This window comes from Macrotis lagotis, chromosome X (genome assembly GCF_037893015.1).
Source record: "Macrotis lagotis isolate mMagLag1 chromosome X, bilby.v1.9.chrom.fasta, whole genome shotgun sequence".
Classification (NCBI taxonomy): Eukaryota; Metazoa; Chordata; class Mammalia; order Peramelemorphia; family Peramelidae; genus Macrotis; species Macrotis lagotis.
The window spans coordinates 10,160,471-10,184,804 of NC_133666.1; the positions used below are offsets into that span (position 1 = coordinate 10,160,471).

At 38.7% G+C, this 24,334-nt stretch overlaps 1 protein-coding gene across 2 annotated transcripts in view; it reads left to right on the top strand.

The window, feature by feature from the left end:
* The window catches only part of AMMECR1 (AMMECR nuclear protein 1), a 156,162-nt gene extending 142,233 nt beyond the window's left edge, over positions 1-13,929 (top strand). The window contains exons 4-6 of one of the 2 annotated variants that reach the window (XM_074205383.1): positions 5,140-5,230; positions 6,843-6,939; positions 8,657-13,928. In XM_074205383.1, the coding sequence (XP_074061484.1) occupies positions 5,140-5,230; positions 6,843-6,939; positions 8,657-8,771 (303 nt within the window). In that variant the 3' untranslated portion in view covers positions 8,772-13,928. Of the gene's footprint in view, positions 1-5,139; positions 5,231-6,842; positions 6,940-8,656 lie in introns of both variants that reach the window. The other variant, XM_074205384.1, reaches the window with a different exon arrangement.
* Positions 13,930-24,334: the final 10,405 nt, after the last annotated feature.

Below are 24,334 nucleotides of genomic sequence, written 5' to 3' on the forward strand. Positions count from 1 at the left end.
CTTGCTATCTAGCTGCTGGGACCTCTGTTATTATTAAGCTGTTGGGACCTTGATTGCACTGTGGCTAAAAGTCTCTGCTGGCTTTCCCCGCTCTCCTGCCTCTTGGACTTTTCTTCCCCTTCCCTCCCCCCAAAGAGACAGATCTTCACTGAAGATCCTCCATGATGTCTACAGTTGAAATGTTCTTTGAATCTTCTCTTTTTCTTGTTGGGATCTGTAGTGTGAATGTCAGAGTAGAGGCATCATTTATCTTTGGTAGGGAAAAGCTCTGGGAGAATGTTAGCTTCACACCACCATCTTGATTCCACCTGGAAATCCTCAGGTATTTTCTGTAAGGCTTGAGATTTGTAGCAAGGATTTTGCTCTCAACTCCAAAATTCAGTATTTGTCTTGACCCTACTTTAAATACTTGAGTGTAAGAACTTTCCCCAAGAATTCTGAATCTGGGAGGCAAGGTGGGGAGGGGAGAAGGCAGACATCCTGCACCTGGAAAGAATAATTCTGGTGTGAACTGATTAGAGCAAGAGAAGCCTTGTAGGGCAGTCAAGACATAGTAAGCAAGTAATCTTTGAAAAGCTAATGAAAGGAATCTTGAAAATTAATGCAGTTTTTGATTTCACATGTATAATTGATATCATATTGCTTTGCCTTCTCCATGAGTTGGGGGAAGAGTGAGAAGGGAGGAGAAAATTCAGGACTCAACTTTAAAAAAAAATGGATGTAAAAATAAGTAAATAATAAATTTATGTCTTTTTAAAAAAAGGAAATGAATGCTTTAACCACAAATACCCTTGACTATTTCTAATCTGTTTTCTAATTCCTTTTATTGGTTTTCTTCTCATTCTCTGGCTTTCCATTCTCTTTCCTTTCTAGTTCAAACCAAGAAGTATTTAAAACCTACTAGGTATATGAGACAGCTAGGTGGCAATGCAGTAGGTAGAGCACTGGGCCTGCAATCAGGAAGACTCATCTTCCCAAATTCAACTCTGATTTCAGATACTTCCTAGCTGTGTGACCCTGGGCAAGTCACTTCACCCTGTTTGCTTCAGTTTCCCCAATCGTAAAATGAGCTGGAGGAGCTTCAGATGGATGGCCTTGATAGTCTCAGGAAAGGAGGAGGTGAGGCTTTTTCCTGGGAGAGAAGTAGTCTTCCACTTTCAAATACAAACTGGAAATAACATAACCTTAATGTTATTCTAACATTCAGCTGATGTTAGAAATAGAGAAAGAAGACAGTAGGGTTATCCCAACATTGAAGATTCCCAGGGTATAAGACAAAGAAGCACAAGATTCACCTCAGTACAGGGTCCAGACTATCAGAGAAGAATGTGAGACCAGGACTGAGGATTGAGTCAGTAGCTAATTTGGGGTTCAGAGTCCATGGAGCTGGTAGAGGTGTGGGCAGTTTAGATGAGACAGGGCTGCTAACATGAGGAAAGAGCAGTTTCAGTTGTGTGGTGGCAATGGAGGCCTGAATGCAAGGGACTAGGAAGGTACCAAATCCAGGTGATCTTTATCGGCTAAGAGAGAGAGGACAGTATCAGCAGGAGAGGGTGACCTTGATATGATACGAGTAAGTGGAGAAGAGGAGGTTAAGGGTGAGGGGAAGAAGGTAATCTAGAGAAAATGAGAGAAAGGGAAGTGGTTGACCTTGGCAAGAAGAAGGACCACTTTTTCCTCAGAGAAGTAAAAGAAAAGAGAATATATGGGGGGGAGAAGGAAGCTTAGGAGTGGTTTGGAGATGATCACTAGAGGAGAAGAGACATTGCCTTTGTTTGCTCAGTGAAGAAGGAGGTTGTCTTCTTCTGGTGGAGTGGAAGGAGGGGAAAGGGTGGAATCAGAAGTTTGAAATAGTTACTGTGTAAAGTGAGATCAAAAGAGTCAGATAGGAAAAAGTAAAAGGACTACTGTGTACCAATGACAACCCAGTTGAGAATCAAGTAACACACCTTTCTCCTGATGTGTTCATTAGCTTATGAATTGGAGCAAAAAACGGCTCGAGGGGGCAGGGAAGGGACAGGGGACCTAGTATTGTGGTTTATCAAAGGATAACTTGGCAATAGGACAAGAGAGCAAGAAACTCCAGGCTAAAGATAGTGCATGGTGGGATTGGTCAACCAGAGGGACATAACTTAAGGAAGTGAGGGCACAGCAAAAGTGATAGCCTGAAAGAATCGGGAGGAGCTTGAGTGACCAAAGGGCATAGTGAGGATAAGAAGACAGGTTCAGGAAGAGTGAACTGAAAAAGAATTTTGAGTATTCTGGATCATGGAGGTAGTATAATGATGGGTCATCGAGGGTATAATTGTCATTAGGTGTGCCTGTGGTAGCATGATGATGGAAATCCTGGAGTTTTAAAGGATGCTGAACTGAGAGAAGACATAAATGTGAACATAAAGTCTCAGATTTGAGGGAAACAGGAAGTCTGGAACAAGGACTGTACCAAGTGATGGTGATGGTGATGGTGATGATGATCTTTGTCCTTTGTTTTCAAAGACAAGGACATCAGGGAGATGGTGCCTTGACAAGCAAGTGAATTGGATTGGTGCGGGGTGCTAAATCACCAGCCTCACTTTCTCCTCCAGAACCATCTGAGGCCAGTAGTCAGATATGAATCAGGATGACTGGAGATGACCCTGGATGACAGGTAGTCAGGGTTAAGTGACTTGCCCAAGGTCACACAGCTAGGAAGTATCTGGAACTAGATTTGAACTCAGGTCCTCCTAACTCCAGGGCTGGTATCCTACCCACTTCGCGAAGTGGGTAGAGTATTGGACCCAGAATCAAAAAGATTCATCTTCCTAAATTCAAATCTGACCTCAGAAGCTTCCGAACTGTGTGACCCCAGGCATGTCACTTCAACCTGTTTGCCTCAAGTTTCCTCATCTGTAAAATGCATCGTAGAAGGGAATAGCAAACCTTAAATGAGGTCACAAGGAGTCAAGACATGACTGAAATGACTAAACAACATTAAAACTTCTGACTCTGGATTAGGGTGGTTCATGTGATGTTCTAAGTTTGCAGACTTGTTGAGTAAATCAGGACAATATAGATTTAAAAGTATTACATGAATATTAAGAAGTGTGAGGAAAGCCAGGAACAAGGAGTAGGTTGGAGAAGTGTCAGGTGGACAGAATTTGACTTAAGATCAGTGCAGGTGAAAATAACAGTGCAGTTGTCATCAGAGTATATGACTGACAACCAGAGCAGAAAGAGAAAACGGAGGAGGACTTTGGGAAGCATTGTATGAACGTCAGAAAGACATAAGATAGCATTGTTACGAGACATTGAGGCATCTCCTGGGGCAGCCCAATTATCTGGACATCAGCTGGCTCAACTAAAGATTATTTTGTTCTTGAGAAGGTAAGGAATCTGTAAGAATATCTGCATTTGTGGCTGTTAATTCTTGCCAACAAGGAGGTACTGGTTGTTGGGGTAAAAATGATGAGAACCTTTTTCAGGGAAGAGGTAATAACCGTTGTATTTTAGGATTTGAGATAGAGAAGGAAAAGAAAGCCAGGCACCATACACGTATAATTTTTGGGTTGTTGCTTTTGGAAGGCAATGGGGCTAAGTGCCCAAGGTCACATAGATAAGTAAGCATTAAGTGTCTGAGGCTGGATTTGGACTCAGGTCCTCCTCATTCCAGCGTGGGTGCTCTTTCCAGTGCTCTTCTTAGCTGCCCCCTATACCTTTAATTTTAGGACAGCAAATTTCAAAAGGTTCAGAAAAATAACTGGTAGGATCTCATGGTCTTAAATTCTTCAGGAGAAGTCATCTCAGAAGGCACTGGAAACCCTCAAGAGTGCCTTCTGAAGACATGAAAAGGAATAATTCCACTAAGAGGGTAGAGGGGACAACTAGGTGGTGAGCAGATAAAGCACTAGCCCTGGAATCAGGGGGACCTGAGTTCAAATCCAGCCTCAGACACTTGACACTTACTAGCTGTGTGACCTTGGGCAAGTCACTTAACCCCATTGCTTTGCAAAGGCAAAAAAAATTAAAGGAGGAGGTATCTAAAGAGATGGATTGTGAATGTAGGCAGAGCTTGTCACAAACTCCAAGATCTCTAGCTGGGAGGGACATTAGAGGCCATCAAGTCCAATTCCCTATTTACGGGGGGGGAAACTGAAGCAAACTTGCACAGTGTCACACAGGTGGTAAGTGTCTGAGGCCAGATTTTAGCTCAGCAAGATGAATGTTCTTGACTACAGAGCCAGGTCTAGGCGCCCCCAGTTGCCCCTCTGTCATGCGCTCAGGCAATTTAAATCTTAAAAAACTAGTGAAATAAGATAGATTTAAGGACTGGTAATAGAAGAGGAATAAAAAGCAAGACAGTCATGGAAGAATAGTGTCAAAAATGCTATAAGTTTACTAAAAAGTGAGGGATTGACACTTCAGCAACCCCAAATCTGTTTCTTTTCAGGGGGATTGTGAATTTGGAGGATTTCATTCTGGGAGTGAAGGAGGGAAGAATTGTTTTTGATTAATGGGCTTTTGGGACTCCTCTCAGGGGGTGAAATAATTCTGTCCGTTGTCTGAAATATTGTCAGACAGGAACTGAAGGATCCCTTTTGCCAACATCTGTAAAGACCCAAGTGCAAGTAAACATCAAGCTAAATTTTGTGAAGGGTAAAACTGAGTCCAAAGAGAGTAATTTTTCAATGAGATTTCCCTTTTCCTGATCAAATCTTAGTCATGTAAACCCAGAGTTTGGAGTTCTGGACAACAAGTTACATGTGTTTAAGACAGTACCCTTTCCTGAATGCTTTCATGTTAAATGATTTTTAGTGAGACATTACTCACACCAATGACAGTTTTATATCAACAAAAAGTTGCTCGTTTCCTTTTGTTGAGTTTAAAAGGTTTAAAGGCTAGCTAATCTTATACAAAATGTTTATAAAAAACTTTAGGGTAGATGTAGCTGAGAAGAAGCTGGACATTTTCAGTTTTTCATTTCATTCTGGCTCTCCCAGAAACAAATGCAAAGCTTTGGAGAGAGGAAAAAAGGAAAACCAACTCCCAAAAGGAGGCAAGAATGAGCACTGAGACTCTGGCTACTTAACTTTGCTAACTTTAATTTTGCTGTTGCTTTATTTGAAAAAAGAATGTATTAATGAAACTGCCTATTTCTTTCAGGTGGGTGTACATGGCATTAGAATAGAGTTCATCAATGAAAAAGGATCAAAACGCACAGCCACCTACCTACCAGAGGTCGCAAAGGAGCAAGGTCATTGTTGCACTTGATTTCATACAATCTAGTAAAGAATAGAAAAAAATATATAAATATAAAATGCAATATTTGACCTTGCACTGATGTCTGATGATGAATCAATATGAAATTGTAAGGAATGGCTCTTATCTCTTAATGATGCTTCATTTTTTTAAAATCTCAAATAAGTTAATTATGCTGTATGACACAGAAGGTGTATACAAAGAAACCCTTAATGAAAAATGCAAAAATAATTACTTTTACATGATAAAATCAACTATTTTGGGAGTAGTAAGTTGCTGCTCACAGAAGTGCCATTTTCTTTTGGTTTGGAGTTGATTTGTTTTTGAAATGCAAAAATTTTAGTGACTACTTTAAAAAAGCTTTGGATGTAATATATTTGTCTGCGGTGTGTGTGTGTGTGTGTGTGTGTGTGTGTATGTTAAATATGTAAGCTTACGTACATACATACACTGTTCCACCAGATAGTTCCTGAAACACCCAAATTAAATTTACTTGGAGCAAATCACAATACCAAAATATTGCCTTTACGATTCTAGCTCTATTAAGATATTGACTTTTCATTATTTCAAGCCATTGAGAATATATATACATCAAACATAATTTCCAAATTCTTGCTTTGTACTGGCCACATTTACTATTGCTTTTTGAGTTGAAAATTAAAAAAACAAATACTTACCAAAACTATTGAGACTTTTTTCTGATCACTAAATAAATTGCTTTTCTCTTCTTTGTTTTGAAAAGAAAAAATCAAGACAAAAACTGCTGATTTTAGAGCAATACGTTGTAAAAGCTTTAAGACATCTAACTGTAAGAATGACTGTTAAAAGTACTTCCCAGTATGCACAGTTTTTGTTACTAGAGAGTAGTTACCGGAAGGTTTGTTAAGAGCTCAAAGTCTCTGACCTTGTAAGTCAAATATAAGAACTAGGAGAAAAGCTGTGAAAAAAATTGTAACTATTTGGTTTGAGTATAGATAGTTTGTATTTCCCTCACATCTAGCTTGCAAAAAGAGACCAATTTAAGCCTCAGAAACACTAGCTACAACTTTGCCAGGGGTCGGAGGGAAATTCGAGTGGAGAGAGAGTGAGAGAGAGAGACAGACAGACAGACAGACAAGTATGATATGAACTTAAGTAGTTTAGGAAAAGCATAGATTTTTCCCAAATTTGACCGACTTTTAAATACAGATCATTTTTCAGAGAGAGAGTGAGAGCTATGCATATGTTTTTCTTTTCCAAGAGATCCTTGTTAGGATGAAGCCTCTATTCAGACCAAAAAAGCACTCCTTAGTACCAGTAAAAGCGCTCCCCACTTTTGCATAATCTGTGTTTGATGCTCCACAAGTCTAGGTATCGCTAAGTTTCTTGTATACAAGATTCCTTTCTTCCCTGCCCCATTTCTAAATGTTGAGGGAGTGGAGGAAAGTATTCTGAGACACTTGTATACTCAGTTTCTGCCTTTTCACATGAGATGGGTCACCTTTCATGACAGTTGTGCTTGGTCCATGTTTGGGTTAAGGTTAGGATGACATCCAAAGGCTCTTGGAGGTGGTTGAAAGGGATCTTTGTATTTTTGTTTGATTCATTTTCTGGTTCATTTTCAACAGGATGGGACCACATTCAGACCATAGATTCCTTACTGAGAAAAGGGGGCTACAAAGCTACAATTACGAATGATTTCAGGAAAAGCATCAAACTGACCAGGTACCTGCATAAGGAATATGAGCTCTATGACTTGGGACTTGACATACGAGGTTTGGTAATTTTCATGTCTTAAGTATTGCTACCTATTTTGTTCTTTAATGCTCTCTGCTTTCCAATGCAGAGTGGGGATGAGTTACAGGATCATGCTTGGGGTAAAAGAGGGTCCAATACAGAGGATCGTTAATTGATTAGAAGTCAAACTGTTCTCAATTTTTTTAAATCTTTAGCTTTGGGTTATCTTTTTGACCTTTGAATAGAAACTGAATTTTAGATAGAACTAGTACAAAAAGGACTTATTTTGACTTGGACCTACGGAGCAGCTAAATTTCACTCTGCCAAGCCACCAGACTCAGGAGAACCTGACCTTATTTTTATGGCAGAGCAGAAGACAAAGTTGGGGAGGTCAGAAAACAGAAGGATTTGTAGAAAGCCATCCAAACCGAGTGAGGGCATCTCAGGAATGTGAAGGGATCTGGGAAGAGTCAGGAAAGCAGCAAAAAGCCCTGATCTTGGAGAAGAGTTCTCTATCTGCTTGCACTCCAGGACATGCAGGCCCCAATAGGTTTGCATTAGGCTGACATTTGATAAGGAAGAAATTATATTCTTCTATTATATAGACACATGTATAGTTCAATATATGGAGAATATTTTATCTATTTCTATATATATTACATATATATATATATATCTATATACATACATATATACATACAGCAATATTGTGTGATGATCAACTGTTCTAAAGAACTTGTGATGGAAAATGGCATCCACACCCAGAGAAGTAGCTATGATGTCTGAATGCAGACCAAAGCATATCATTTTGAATTTTTACAGTTTTCTGTTTTTTCTTTTTGTTCTGATTCTTCTTTCACAACATGATTAATATGGAAATATGTTTAACATAGTAATACATGGATAGCCTGTATTAGATTACTCTCTGTCTAGGGGAGGGAGGGAGAAAAATGATTGTTGAAAACTCTCTTGGTGTGTAATTGGAAAAATAAAATAAAATGGAAACAACCCTATATACATTTTCTCTCCCCCTCCCCCCCAAAAGATTCTTCTTTTAAAAGGCAACATGGTTTAATGAATGGAGAGCTGGCCTCAGGATCAGGAAGACCCACTTCTGTACTTATGAGATAGTCACTTAACCTCTCAATTGCCTGGAGGCAATTGTGAATGAATTGTCAGTCTGCAGCAGTAGAGAGAGTTTCTACACAAGAGTTCAACACACAGGTCCCTCAACTTTTGAGAGGAAAAAAGTAAAACAAAGTTTGGGAAGATAATTCACTGTACCTTTTCAAGCCCATTAGATTGTGAGCCCCTTGAGGGCAGGGACTATCTTATCTACCTCCCCCCCACAAAGTTTACTGTTTGTGTGTGTATGTGTGTGTGTGTGTGTGTGTGTGTGTGTGTGTGTGTGTGTGTGTGTGTAGTAGGTGCTTAATAACTGTTGATTGATCTTCCAACAAAAAAAAATGTTTGGGGGAATAGGAGAAGCAAAAAGACTAGATTAATGGGTAGTTTAGGATCATCTCAGTATGGACCAGTTGTGAGATCTTCAGTGGGTGAGTCACAGTCCCTCTCTAGTCCTCCATTACCCACGTATAAAGTAGAGGTCAATTAAGCAGTTACCAATGTCCCTCCAGGCTCTGGGATCCTCAAGCTCTGGATCAGGTGCTTCTTTGGGTAACTCGTTTTCTTCTTTTCCTTTCAGGTACCGTAGTGAAAAGATGACCATGAGCTACTCGGAGTATGTCGCCCACCGTCAGCATCATCACTTCCAGAATGGCATTGGACACCCTTTGCCACCTTACAACCATTACTCCTGACACTGAGCCACATGACCAGGCCCTGGACCTCTCTGCAGACCTCTTTCCAGGAGACCCCTCCCCTTCTTGGTCTAGCTATCTCTATTACTGTACCATTTTATGATGATAGTTTCCGTTGCCATAGTGAGACTTCTCCTTAATTGGTTAAGCTCATCATGGTAACGGGTGGGAAAAAATGCATTTCTTAAAGTCATCCCATAATTATTTTTATTCTTTTTAGGTCATGGACTATTTTTTGCAGCATATATAATCTTTTTTTCTTTTTCTATAATATTATATCAAATCTTACTTCATTATATCAAAGCTTGTTTTTGTTTTTTACTGTGGATGGAAGGAAGCATTTAAAGTTTTGTGATTCTTTTACACATACACATATATAATATATGTGTCTGTATATGTGTATATATACTATACTATGTATATACTATACATGTATATATATAATCAGTATATGTATGTATATGTACATATACATGTTTATATATGTGTGTATATATATGTGTGTATAAGTATACATACACACATACACACACACTTATAGTAGTTGAATTTGACTAGGGAACAATACATATCAGATTCAGGTATTTACATTTTACCCTGAATTTTGCCTTCAGGGTTGACTTACTTTTGAAGACTTAGTCTGTATACGTCTTCCCCCAAGAGTGATATTTTTCATATAGTCAAAATATATATGAATTTCAGAGAGCTAAGTGTCTAAAACAGAGAAGTCCCCAATAAGGTTTGTCACAGAAATCTTTTATGCTTGTGTGCCAGTTATAAATAGAAAAAAATGTCCTAATTGTGTCACGGAGTCAGTTAACAAACAGAAACATCATCTGTAAATAAGAAAAAACTACCTTTCAAATATGTTACAGGAATCACTTTGAAGAGCATTGAATCTTAGGAAGAGAACAGATGTAGATTTTAGTGCCTTTGCCTGGGAAAGTGGAATCATAGGATGGGCAGTTTAGAAAAAGGCAATTTAGAGAAATAACTTATAGCTCTACGTGGTTTCTCTAGAGATGAATCCATGTAGTAGACAATTTATTTTTAGATTTTTTTGAAACTCTGAAGTCTCTTTTGGTTGTTGGTTTTGAAGCAATTGGCCAAAAAAACGACCCTCTGCTGATGTCTTTTCACTTAAATGGGTTTGTTTCAGGTTGCATTATAGCTTGATTGGACAAGGCAGGGATAAATGGTCACAATTATCAGGTTAGTTATACTATGGCTTCAGCTACTACTGTCTGTTCCAGAGACAGTGCTGGAGTGTTAGAATTACTAGGAAATACCTTGAATCACTTGCTGCACTACACACTAGCAAGAGAAACAGAATCACCGTGTTGAGAAGATTTTCATTTTTAAAACTGTAGCAATAGAAATGGGATTTAGTTAAGGGCACGTGTAGAAGACCCCCAATTATGGGGGAAAGGCCAGTCTTCCCTTAATGTACAGAAAGGAAACCTCTTCATGCCTTTGGGAGGTAAGAAGTACATTGCTAGGAAAGTGACAAACCCTAGAAAACAAAAGAATTTTCTTCATTTAGAATAAGTAGAGATGAATGTTTTTCAAGCAAAATACCAAGATGTAAATTATGAATATAGGTATAAAACAAAATACATATTCTAAAGAAATAAGAAACAAAATTGAATATCCAGTCATTATAAGCCATCCATTTGTTCTGAGTGGTGGCATACTATACTTGCCCAGAATGGGAATTAAGTCTCTGTTTTCTAAGATAATTGGCTAAGTTGTTGCTGCTCACCACCATGGCCAAGTACTTCTTGTGACTTTGGGGCTTGATGGTGGTTCTTAGAAGGTTATCAATTTTCCTTCATCCACAGCATCCATTGTCTAGATAGTATTTTCAGTTATGATGCCTTAATTCAGAAGCCAACTGGGGGCCAGAAAGGGACTCTCAGTCGCCAAGTCTATATATTAAGCTTAGAGATTTGCCAGGCAAGCATTATCTGTTGGGTTTTAGCAGCAACTTTGGTAGTGTCGTCTTGTTTCTACTTGGAAGCATTTCAGAACAGCATTGCTTTTCAGTAGAAATTTCTCTTATGCCCTTATAGGGAAACCGAGAACAAGCTGAATGATGATGTCTGCTGCAAAAAAAAAAAAAAGAAAAAGAAGAAAAGAAAAAGAAAAAAAGACCAATATTGTTGTAAAACCCATGTTCTCCATCATCTCAATACAGCCTGCTCCTCCCTTTGGGATGAGCTTATTGTTTAAAAGTTTTTTAAGAAAAGATCTATTCTATGTGTATGTATTTAAGGTGCTAATCAACCTGGAACAGGTCACGTGACTGGTCATGCGGACTCTAAAATCATATCAGATTTTTAAAAATCCTTCATATATGCAGATGTTATACAAAATTTCTTACCAGTGTAATAATAATATACTGATGATGTAACCATCCTGCCGGCTTCAAAGGACGAGGTCAGCAATACTCCATGGCCTGGAGGAAAAAATATAGTTTATCTCCTTTTAGATACAGTATAATGCACAATTAATTTTTGTCTCTTAGTAGCTTTTGGCTTCAAAACTCTAGCAGAAAGGTCGTTATCCAGACTGTATGGTGTACTTTAACCAAATCAATGCTGGGCACAGTTCATGTTTCCTGATATATTATGTATGAACTTTGTCATTTGAATTAACTTTGGACACATAGAAATGTAGCATGTATTTTAAAACTCAGAGATTTTTGATTTGCTGAGTTGTATTCTAACCAGTGGTAGGTTTATTTGTTTGGAAACACAAACTTGTATTGCACTTGTGATCACCCAGACATGGGATCATTTTAATTCTCTTTAAATAGCCCAGAAATAATACTTGAACTCCATTTAAATAGCACAAAGTTTACACAACCCCTTTTAAATGTTAATTAGATTAGTTTCATTTTTACTTATAGAAATGTAACTGTAGTGTCTTTCCCCTTGGAAAAAAAATTTTTTACGTGGATATTTCTCAAAAGGCTTCCATTTCTGGAAGGGTTTCCTTGTTCTTTAATCAGACTGACCAGGTCTCAGTCTTTAACTGAAAAGCTCTTTTCTAAGTCCTCCTCCAAGTGGCCTTCTGACTGCACCAGCGTGTGCTGCTTTCCCCTTCCTCTCCCCCCCCTCCCCATGAGGCCAACTGCAGCTTGGGAGGGCCCCATCCCCCCAGTCTCCCTCTCCCATCGAACCCCCTCCAAAGCACTCATGATTGTCCCAGAAACACATCCAGACTCCTTTCCCAGAACTCCAGAAGTTTGTTATATTAGTCTCTTTTCTTGTTTTCAAATATGCAGGCTTTTGAAGCTGGCATCCAGAATAGGTTACATCTCTCGTGTGTTAGATCAAACCAAAGACACCTCCAGCCATGCCCAAATGCTGCTCCCACAGCCCACCTTCCAGTCCTTACAAAAACCTTGCAGGATTCAGTGTGTTAACTTTCTTATTTTTGTACAGTTTCTAACTGACTTTTTCTAGTGATGTTAATTGAATTAAGTTTATTTGAGGAGTATGAACACATCCTCCAATTAAATAAACTGGTGACGTTCCTTTCATTAAAAAAAAAGAAACCTATTGTGTGCCTCTCAGATTTAAGGGTTTCTGATTACATTATTCTCAAGACCAGCAATGATTCTTTATATACAAAGATGTGTTTTCCATGTTTTTTATTGCTATTTCAAAAGAGGAAAAAAAAAAACCTCTTACTTTGCTCTGGACCCGCAAAACTGCGCTGGTACATGAACGCACTGAGAAAATGCTTTTGTAACAACCTATGACTGTTTTTGTATATCAAAGCTGATTCTTTTGGAAATATTTGGATCTAGTTTCTATCTAAGTTATTTTTGTGTTTTGTATGTTAGGGGAAACAATGTCTTTGACTCGGTCACCAGCATATTGAATTCTTGGTAATGCAATGGTGAGACCTTTGGAGCAAGGGCTGCCTGGTGTAGCCTCTGCTTTCCTTTCTTAGTAACTTGATAATGAATTGCATTATTATTATTACAATAATTAATCCCCCCTTCCCTTTGAACTAGATCCTCTCCTTCCTTCCACATTTAATTGCTATTAGTGTGAAGAAACTGTTGAAATGGGCATGTTAACCTAAGTATGGCTTTTGAAAAGGCTAAATGTGCAAAAAAAGACAAAAAAATCCAGATTGTCTATGGGTCTGTGAGATGGCTGTGGAAAGATAGTGTAGTTGTTTTAACACTATTGTTATTGCCTTTTAAATCATTTACCCAATAAAATATCAAAAAGGAGTCACCATTTCTCTGCTTTTTTCCATTTCGTCTTGGGAATGCTTAAGATGATACTCTATGGAGAAGGTAAACGGTGTATCATTAAATATGATGCCTTGTGCTGAATGAGACTAAGAATGCAAGGGGAAAGGTTCTGTTTCTAAATCGCAACCTTGGCTTAGCCCTAGGCCACGTACTTTATGCAAGAGCTGTGGCTGAGAGAGGAAAATGACTGGGGGAGTGAGAGACAGTTATAGCCCCCAAATTGGGGAAAGAATGGAATATCTCCATTCTGCTTCGTCCCAAATCAGTGATTACTGTAGGTACTTCTACTTTGTAGTCCTGCCATTCACTGCATCCAAATGTATATCCTTTTTCTCTACCATCAGGAGCTTTCCTATTATTACCATGGATGTACAAAAACTCCACAAGGATTAGGCCACTTCTTAGTCTCTAGGACCACCTAGAGGTCAGAGATACACAGCACATCTACCACTCTAGAGCAGCGGTTCTTAGCCTCATTTTGGGTCCTGGACCCCTTTGGCAACCCGATAAAAACTTTGGCCCTCTTCCCTGAATTGTGGCTTCAAATAGTCGAAGGAAGTAGTATGTTTCAGCAACAGGTTAGTGAAAATAAAGAGGCCATTTTTCCCCATCTCAGTTCATAGGTTCTTTTGAATCAATCCACAGACCTTGGGGGTTCAAAATCTAGAACCCCTACCCTAGATCTTGTACTGCTTGAAAACTGGAAAATGATGAGTGAATTCAGTGTATTTGGGTAGAGTAAACAAAGGCACCATTTAACTCAGTGAATGACAGGTGTGTGACCGATTTAAGAAGTGAAAAAGTCCTAAAGATCAAGGGATGAAGAAAAGATCAGGCACACCTTCACTGTGGATAGCAGAGGGCATAGACATAAAATTGTTCAATGAACTTTTCCTTTTCTGCTGAAAGAATTTTAGAGGAAAGATACCTTGATTACATTCAAATTAAATAGTTCAAAATAATTAAAAGTAACATTAAGAATGTCACAAAGAAATATATGACGAGTAAAATCATGAGGAAGTGTTAAAAAATTTACAAATTTGACAATTCCTGGTCTGCAATGGCTAAAGAAGAGGAGCAAAATTTTCAAAAGAAACAATTGATGAAGTCACTTGAACCTTCTCCGGTTAAAGAGATGCAAAGTGAAACAAAAAGTTTTCACTTCACACCTGTCAAAATTAGCAGGGGAGAAAAATTCCTTACAAGCAAAAAAAAAAAAAACAAAACTGGTGGAATGGAAGAGAAAGTGAAGCCACCCATTCCATCTTCAATCTCCTTTCTGTTCCTATGACTACCACGACTGTTCACATCCTCTTTGCCTCTCACCTGACTAATTATAATGTCCTCCCATTTTCCCTTCTGCAGTCTATTCTCTGCCCAGCTGCCCAGGTGATTCCTAAAGCACAATCCCAGTTCTTTCCTCTCCGGCACAATATAAACTGCAATTTGTATCCCAATCTGACTCCATTCTCTTCTGGCTTTATGGCACCTACTCTCATCCTGGTCAAACTGGTCTTGGTCTGCCCCCCAAAGAGACATTTTTCCTTCTTTCTGTGGCCCTTTGCTGCCCCCCAGGACCCCCTTCCCTATACCTTAGACTTCCTAACTGCTTTCCAATCTCAACTAAATGGCCATTTGCTATAGCAAAAGCCAGTTGTCATTTCCTCATTTGCTAGTGCCCCTCCCCAGCTTTTCAAAAATAACTATTTTTGTAATGATGTTTTCTGTGTACATATTTGCCCTTTTACCCAAATCTGATGTCTAGAACTGGAAGGAATCCAAAGTCTTAGGCTCTCATTTTACAGAGGAGGAAAGTGAGACCCAGGGAGAAGGGACTTGTCCAAGGTCACTCATAGGATCCTTAAATATAGAGTTGGAAGGGATTTCAGCTAGTCTAAACCCCCTCCTTTTTACAGAGGAGAAAAGTGGAACCTAGGGAGGGGAAGGGACTTATGTAAGGCTACAGGTAGTAGGCATCAGAGGATCAGTGATGTGTGGTGGCGTCCATGACTGGGGAGGAACAAACTTCTGTTCAGATCTGCACTGTATGAGCCTAACTAAGCAAAGCAGCACATGCAAGCTTATTGTATGAGCTCAACCCAGTTTCTGAGAGATTGGGTGATCTGGGGTGTGGCACAGTTCTGCTTCCCCTGACCACACATCCCTGTGAAGTGGCATTTGAACCCAGGTCCTCAGACTCAAGAGTTAGTGCTCTTGTGAACTATGGTGCCTCCCCCTTCTTGGCAATAAGGATTATTTCACTTTAATCTTCATACCCCCAGTCTGGGGAATGAATCTTTGCTGGTGGAATTGTAAAACTAATAAAATATTTTTGGAAAACAATCTGGTAGCGTGCAACAAAAGTCACAAAAACAACCATTTTATGTCTTAACCTTATCAGCTCATTGCTGAAAATGTGGTAATGTGTCATTTTTAAAGTGATTGGGCTAAAAATGTTTAGTGCGGTATTCTAGGTAATTGCAAAAAAAAAAAACTAACCTAAATGTCCAACAATGTCTCCGTGGATGGTTGTGTAAGTGAATGGTTGAGTAAGCTGTGCATTAGGCTAAAGTATAATGACTATCTAGCTAGTAGAGACAATAGTGACAAGTGTTAGGACTTTGACAGGCAGCTTGGAATAATGTTTAGAGGTCAGCTGGCATTAATCGGGAAGACTCGGATTAAAATCTCACCTTGATGCTTACTGATTGAATCTGATCAGGTCTATATACAAGTTTCTTTAGGGGACATTCCCTACATCAATAAAGAACAGAGATCAGAACCTAAATAATAATGATAATAATAATTGGGCTATAGGAGAATTTTGGAAAAGTGAGTGGAACAGATTGCACACTGATCGTAAACCTATTAAAAAAAAAAGAAAAGTGAATAAAATTTCACAGAGATCATGATGGAAATAGAGAGAAAGCCAGAAAAGTTAGACCATGTTACGAGTTGAATTTAATCTAACCATAAGCAATTGCAATGACCGTAAGACAAGAAAGAATTTAAAGGCATCATGGTTGACAACTATGCCAAACTGAAGACTAATCTAAAACTGGATGGATTTAGAAGGGAAAGACTTGAGGCAAGGAGAACAATTAGCAAAGTATAGCCTAGGTGAAAATCAATGAGAACCTGACCTGGGGTAGGGGCTGTTGTGGTTAGGGAGAAGCGACTTCAGAGGGGGAAAAGGGAGGACCAAGGGTAATTCCAATGTTTTGAACCTGGATGACTGTAGATAGTATAATGACATCAACAAAAATATGAAGTTTGAAGGTGAGGAAAAAAGTAAGTTCTATTTTTGGACATGTCGAGATGTTTTAATAGGCAGTTGGGGACTGGATCTCAGGATAGGACTGAATCTACAAAACTGGAAGTTATCTGAGTAAAAATGATCACTGAATCCCTGAGAAAGAATGTAGAGAGAAAAAAGGGAGAGGACTCTGGAAAAAGTCTTGGGGGATACCCAAGTTGTGTCAACCTCAAATAGAAAGCTTAAGAATCCCTGCAGCCACATATTGACTTAGAAAACCATGTAATAAGGGGTAGCTAGGTTGCAAAGTGGTGAGAGCACTGGCCCTGGAGTCAGAAGGACCTGAGTTCAAATGTGACCTCAGACACTTAATAATTACCTAACTGTGTGACTTTGGACAAGTCACTTAACCCTTAAGTAAATAAAAAGTTGTTTTAAAAACCATGTAATAGCATCACCTATATTCTATTTTATAGATAGATAGATAGATACATACATACATACATACATATTTGCTGAATATTCCCCAGGTATATTTTAATCTGGTTAGGGTGGCACTCAAGAGAAAATGAAGCCCAATCATGTGTTTGATACTTCTAATTCAGACGAAGATTCAGCAGAGATGAGGAGTGGTCTAACAGGTAAGAAGTGAACCAAGAGTTACTTTTGTCCAGATAGAGGGAGTGGTATAGCTGCCTGGTGACCAAGAAGGTTAGGACTTAGAAAAAGCTCATTTGAATCAATTAGGTAAGAAATCATTAGTAAACTTGGAGAGTCCACTTTCAGTAGAATGATGAGTCAGAAGCCACCATTGCTAGATATTGGAAAGTGAGTGAGAGGTGAAAACGTGGAGGTGAGTATAAATGATTCTTTCTAGGACTCTGCAACAGTGAAAGGAAGAAGAGATAGATGATGATAGCTTGAAGAGGTGGCAAGATCAAAGAAAGGTTTTGTAAGGTCGGAGGCTAGGTGTTAATAATAGAGTTAGGTGAATTCAAAAGTGGTTAAAATAAGAAAGCCCAGAGAATTGAACTCTCCTACTCAGTTCTGAGTACCAGATTTTAGGAAGGATGTTGATAAAATGAAGAGCATCCAGGTGAGGCAACCAGGATGGCAAGGGTTCTTGAGGGCATAAGAGGATTAGTTGAGAAAACTCAAATATTTAGGTTAGGGATGAGAATATTCAGGGAACGTGATAACTGTATTCAAATATTTGAAGGGTTGGTAAGTAGAAAAAGGATTAGTTCCAGAGGGCAGACTTAGAGTAACAATAATAGCTTACCTAAACGAGGCAGCAAGATGGGTCAGTGGATAGAACACTGGGTCTGTAGTCAGGAAAACCCAAGTTCCAGTCTGGTCTCAGACACTCACTAGCTGTGTGACCCTGAACAGGTCATTTAACTTCTGCATCGGAGAAGGAAATGGCAAGCCACTGCAATAGCTTTGCCATAAGGGATCACAAAGCATTGGACACGACTGAACAAGAATAGCAATTACAAAGCACTTTGAGATTTTCTAAGAACTTTACATAAATTATCCCATTGCAAGGAGGTAAATTTGGGATTAATGTCAGGGTTAAAAAACTTCATAGCAATTAGAGCCATTCCCAAAGTGGAAGAGGCTTCCTTGGGAAGTACAGCAGTCACGGGATTTGAATTGGGACCTTAATTCTATTTAATCCCCTCCCTGGGCTTCATCTGTAAATGACAGTATTAGTGCAAGTGACACGAAGATGGGCATAAAGTTAACCCAAGAGATGACAGGAACCACAAAGGATGCTGCATTCAGGATCCACAAACCTCTTGACCAACTGGAATGATGGGCTAAATCTTGGGCCTTGGTATTTAGAGCAACGCCAAGGACCTGCAACTTCGTCCTCACTCCAGGGTTAGCGCTCTAATGCTTAATCCAATGCAGGGTCATCTGGTTGTCCCTTCCTTGTAGTCTTAAGGAGTTACCTTAAGACTTCTTGATTTGCTCTGGCTCACGCCATTTGTATCAGGGGGAAGACCTGATCTTAGACCCTCCTGTCTCCACCTACAGGTTCCAGTTGCCTTAACATTGATGTTAGTACAGAAAAGGATATTTGGGTTTCAAAAGCCAGCTACAGAAATACAGGACAAGGGAGGTGTTTCATGTTAGTCATGTGACGCAGTAGCAAAGAAGGAGGCAAATCAAACCTGGATTGCATTGAGAGGAGTATAATGTCCCAAACAAAGGAGGTGATCAACCTGCTGTGGTCTGGGCTTGTTTGATCACATTTAACATATTGTGTTTGACTCCAGGAGCCACATTTTAGGCAGGACATTGGAGCAAGTGTCTCCTGAGTAAAACAACCAGAAGGGTGACAAGACAGGGGGTCATGCTAGACAGAGAATGGTTGATGAGAATGTAGACACTGTAGACATCTAGCCTAGAAATGGGTGAGAGGAGGAGAGGAAATGATTTTGTTTATAATTCAGTTAAATTTTTGTGTAATATTTTCCCCTGCCCCCAACCCTCAATAGAATGTAAATTCCTTAGGGTCAGAGACTCAGCCAAAAAAACCTTATAGTAGGTGTTTCATAAATATTTGTTGAGTCAATGAGAGCCATGACAACTGTAAATATTTTAAGAATTGTCACAAGGAAGAGGAATTAACCTTGCTTTGAATGACCCCATTGGCCATAACTAGAAACAATATATAGAAGGGAAGGTAGGGCAAAGGGAATGAGCAATTGAGCCTACTATGTTTGGCCATGCTGCTAAATACTTTACAAATATCTCATTCCGTAAATCAATAAAGTTGCAGAGAGGCAAAGTTTCATAGGTCTTCAAATAGGAGTCAGAATCCAAACTTAGGTCCCATGATTCCAAAAGGGAACAAGATGCCTCAGGATGAAGCAGATTCTCCTGCCACAAGGGACCTATGAGTACAAAGCTAAGGAGTGGAAGCTGGTCTGGCATTTGTCAATCCACATTTATTAAATGCCTATTGTATGCCAGGCAAAGATTCATAGACAGAAATGGAAAAGCACCTATCCTCAAAAATCTTATGTTGTAGGAGACATGCACACATATAAGTAAATGCAAATAGAAGGTAATTGAGGGGAAGGACACAATGGATAGAGTGTCAGGCCTGGAGTCAGGAAGATTATCCTGCATGAGAGGCCAGAGGACCAGAAGGAGGAAAAGGATACCTGAAATGGGGAGGGGGAGTTGGTAGTGTTCCCCCTAGGAATTTTCCCAAAAGAAAAGTCTACCTTGGGGGGAAGGGGATGTCACTAGTGGACTTGGGAGGCAAGGGAGCCTCAGGACCAGAAGTTCTGGAAGGACAACCAATTGGATTTGATGTGTTGTGTGTGAGAGTGTGTGTCTTTGAATTGTGTATCCTGTCTTGTTCATCACTAGCGGTGTTCTAAACTGTCTGTGTTATCTTAGCCTTGGGGTTTTTCTAGGTCTCGGGACCTAGTTTAGGTTTTAAACTGTAGTGAGTGGGCTCAGAGATAAGCAGGAAAAATTTCAGAAGGTGGGGGAAGGAAGTAAAATGTCCTCTGCCCCCCTTGTGGAGTTCAGCCCCTCCCTCACTGAGCCAGCAGTAGCTGAATACCAATGTATGGAGCTGGAGAGGGGATGGGGTGAGCTCTCAAAGAGAAAAAGCTGTGGCACTGAGACAGAGAGAGAGATGATTTTAGGGGATGTGAGGAAACCTGGGAAGTTATGAGAGGAAGAATTCTTATTCCCATGGCTGTCTGGGGAATACCCCATATCTTCTCCCTGGGTTGGGGATGGGGAGGGGTGCTGCACATGTGGTGGCTTGATCCCATCCCCCATATAGTGTTGGAGATTCAAGCTGGAGGAGTGCCCAGGATAGAGGGGGGAGGGGGGCAGGTGCTCTAACCACATGGCCTAAAGTGCTATACTCTTTGATCTCCATTCCATTTTTAAGGTTAACTCATTTCTGAACTGAATTTTTGGGAATCACTCTGAGGATTTTAAAAGCAGCAATTTTGAAATAGGACTAATTAGGCAACCTAAATTATTAAACTGGTGTTATCCAAGTGTGTGCTTACATGAGTTAAGGTAGAAATGTGGGTTTATTTCTAGTGACATAGAAAATTATTTGAGTAATTCTTCGATTATTGATGAGCTTTATGGAAACACCCTTGAGTTCAAGGAAAGTGGTATTTGGAAGCTTTGTTGAATTGAGATTTATTGCATGTGAAGCAAATTTGAGAATCTATATGTGTTACTAAGAATGAAGAAAAAATATATAATTATGTTATTAGGAATATATGCTGATTTCTTTTGGGAGAGAGAAGCACTCAGGAGAGAAAAAGTTTTGTAAGATATTTATATAGTGGACTTATTAAATTCTCATCTGTGAGCTTATTTGTTTTAATGTTAAGCCTAATATTGATAATAATTGTATTCAAATGTGAACCATGTTATAAACAACAATTACATTGTGGTTTTAAATATCAAATGTATGAGACTGAATTCTTGGAGGATCTAGGTATATAAGCTTGGCATGCATTCTGCTGGTGTGTGTGGCACTCTGATGTATGATTGGACAATTAAAAAAATATGTAGCCCCTGTAAGGTAAACCTATTGATGAGTAAGATGTGCTTATCAGTTAGGTGATATTTTTTTTAAAACTGCAGAGATATCGCACCTACAATTATTTAGTTATCTGTTGTGGAAAAAAGCTATTTGGAGGAATTGTAACGGTGTTGAAGCCTGGAATTAACTGGCTAATTTGTAGGGGATAATGAAAGGGGTATATCAAAAATTATGACCCCATCTGGTATCCGTGAAATTTTTAAACTATGTATTGAACTTGGTATAGATCTGTGGGTTTATGTATAATGGAATAATAGAAAGAATGGTTGGTAAAATCTAGTAATTGATGTAGTAATCTTACTGTTGTTTTTTTATATTGGAATTAATAACACATTCTGAGAGTTTAAAGTCGTCTAAAATATTTTAATGATTTCAAAGAATTATGAAAGTAATGATTTGTATTTTAAGCATGAGTAGTGGTTAAACAGATTTAATGTGAAGTTATCTTTATAGAAATTTCTAGTTATATATGTAAATTATTGGGAATTATTGGGGTTTATATATATATATATATATATATATATATATATATATGTATCTGTGAGCACACACATACACACACACACATTATAATCCCAAAACTGTGATTGTTTGCTTTGAAGTAAAAAGCACCTATGTAATATGAGAAAGATAAAAATAATAGCAATAATTTGAGATTTTCCTGTGACAATCTCTAGCTAAATGTTATGTGGAAATTCTGGAGATGATAGGCAACCTCCTAGCCAAAGGAGGTATTTATTTATTGTAAAATACAGCAGGCAAGAAGGAGGGCTCTCTAGCCAAGAGGCATCTAACATACTATCTTCATATAGGGATAGAGCAGATATGATTTTAGTCAAATGAATATGGGTCTGGAGACAGAAGCTAGTGCTACTAGAAGGACAGACCTTTTGGTTGAGTTCTGCATATGCTTGTGAAAGGGGTTTTGGAAGTGCTCCAGATCCTGGAAGAGCTTGTCTGATCTTTGCATAAGGCTAGAAGGTAACCCTATGAAAAAGAAAACTGAACATCCAAGACCTTGAGCAAGAGGTAGAAGATAGGAGATGTAGGGCCCATCATAGAATTCCTGGTTTTAGCGAGGACCCAGGAAGGACACTCAGAGAAGATCTGGGTTTTGAGTAGGGGGCTCATTAATTATGACCTCATCAAGATTATAATTGGAATTTAGTAAACTGGATTCACTTGAAGTTCTAATTAGGTAAAAATTACTATTTTAGATCATGGGACTTTTAACTGACTTTTAATTCTGTGTCTGATACCAGGAACAGTCAGCAAAAGGAAGTGCTAATGGATCAATGTTTTTCTGGAGCCAGGAAGCCCAATGGGGGTCTGAAGACTCCATATGACAAAGATGAGTATTTTGAAGGGTAGCTTTTCAGTGTAGTCTGAGGTTGGACCCTTTCTGTCTTGATTTCCCAAATGTGACATTTGGATAATGTCTCACCTGATAAGTTAAATCTGGTCTAAGACATTTGACTATCCACATGACCTCTGCCTGGACACTGACATTCAAAATTATATCTATAAAGGAATTTTCCTTTGATGTCCTGGATTTTTATAGTAAACTATTATAAGTAAATCAGATAAAGAATTTTTAGGTCAATTGGTTTTAATAGCTTAATAGGTTAAGTGTGTGACTCTGACACCAGCTGTCAGTTATATGCTTTGATAAGAATTAAGATTCCTTAATTTTTATGTTAAAGGGGACATTTAGGTAAGAAGAATGGAAAGTTTTTAGTATATAAACATATGAACCCATATAATTAGAGTTCTAGTTCAAGAAAAGGAATATGAGTCAAATAAGTACATTAGGAGAAAGGAAGTCTATGATATATTTGGAAATATTTTGGGGAGAAAAATTCATTTTGGTTAAGGACGTTTGAGTCATTATTGTAATGAGAGCAAAAGGTTAAGGCTTTTTATTTGTAAGTCACCTGCTAGATTCTCTGTACTAAGATGCTTGTTAAATGTATATGTTACAAGCTCAAGTTAATTTGGCAATTTTCAGTGAGTTCACTCAGGTAGTGAAAGAATTATGGAAGGTTTTTATCTTTTTTATCTTAAAGTGAAGTATATATGGCAACATGCCATTGAATAAGGCAAACTGTAAGTTGTAATAAACTCGAGAATTTTATTGTATTGTGATGAAAACATGTGTTTTGGTCTGACTAAAATGTTATAAGAAGGTCCTTTACCAGAAGAGATCTCTACAAAACACCTGACCTGGAAAGGACTTTTTGAAACAGACTCAGAAGATGCATTAGGACATCGGATGCCTCCAGGCAGGGGAGAAGGGAGAGAGAGTGAGTGAAAGAGAGAGAGAGAGAAAGAGAGAGACAGAGAGAGACAGAGAGGGAGAGAGAGAGAGAAACAGACACTGGACCAGTTCATTTTCTCCAACTTGCATCTATGTACACATTGTTTAGTCATGGGATCTGCCCCCCCTTTTTTGTTTATAATAGATTTTATTTATTTTGAATTTTACAATTTCCCCCAATCTCATTTCCTCCCCCCATCCACCACCCCCCACAGAAGGCAGTCTGTTAGTCTTTACATTATGTCCATGGTATACATTGATCTAAGTTGAATGTGATGAGAGCAAAATCATATCCTTATGGAAGAAAAATAAAGTAATAAGAGATAGTAAAATTGCATAATAAGATAACATTTTAAAAAAAATTAAACGTAATAGTCTTTGGTCTTTGTTCAAACTCCACAATTCTTTCTCTGGATGCAGATGATATTCTCTGTCACAGATACCCCCAAAATGTGCCTGATTGTTGCACTGATGGAATTAGCAAGTTCATTAAGGTTGGGGATCTGCCCCTTTTTGATGCCTGTAATTACCCTTGATTCTATAAGTGTTTCACCTCACTTATGCCCCTCTCCTTATAGATAATTTGCCAACCAAGGGATGAAGGGTTTTTTAAGTTTAACCTCAATTTAAAAAAATTGTAATTAATATTTTATTTGTTTTCCAATTATATACAATAGTAGGTTCTACCTATCATTTTTGTAAGGGTTTGAATTGTCCAATTTTTCCCCCACCCTCCCTTCCCTCCCCCCATCTCCTCACAGAAGGATGTCAGATAATCTGTACATTGTTTCCATGTTATACATTGATTGAAATTGAATGTGCTAAGAGAGAAATCATATCCTTGAGAAAATAAAATATTAGAGATAGCAAAATTATGTAGCACATAAGACACTTTTAAAAAATGAAGGTAATAAACTTTGGACTCTGTTTAAACTCCACAGTTCTTTCTCTAGATACAGATGGTATTCTCCATCGCAGGTACTCTAAAATTGTCCCTGGTTAGTGCATTGATGGAATGAGCAAGTCCATCAAGGTTGAACATCACCCCCATGTTGCTGTTAGGGTATACAATGTTTTTCTGGTTCTGCTCATCTCACTCAGCATCAGTTCA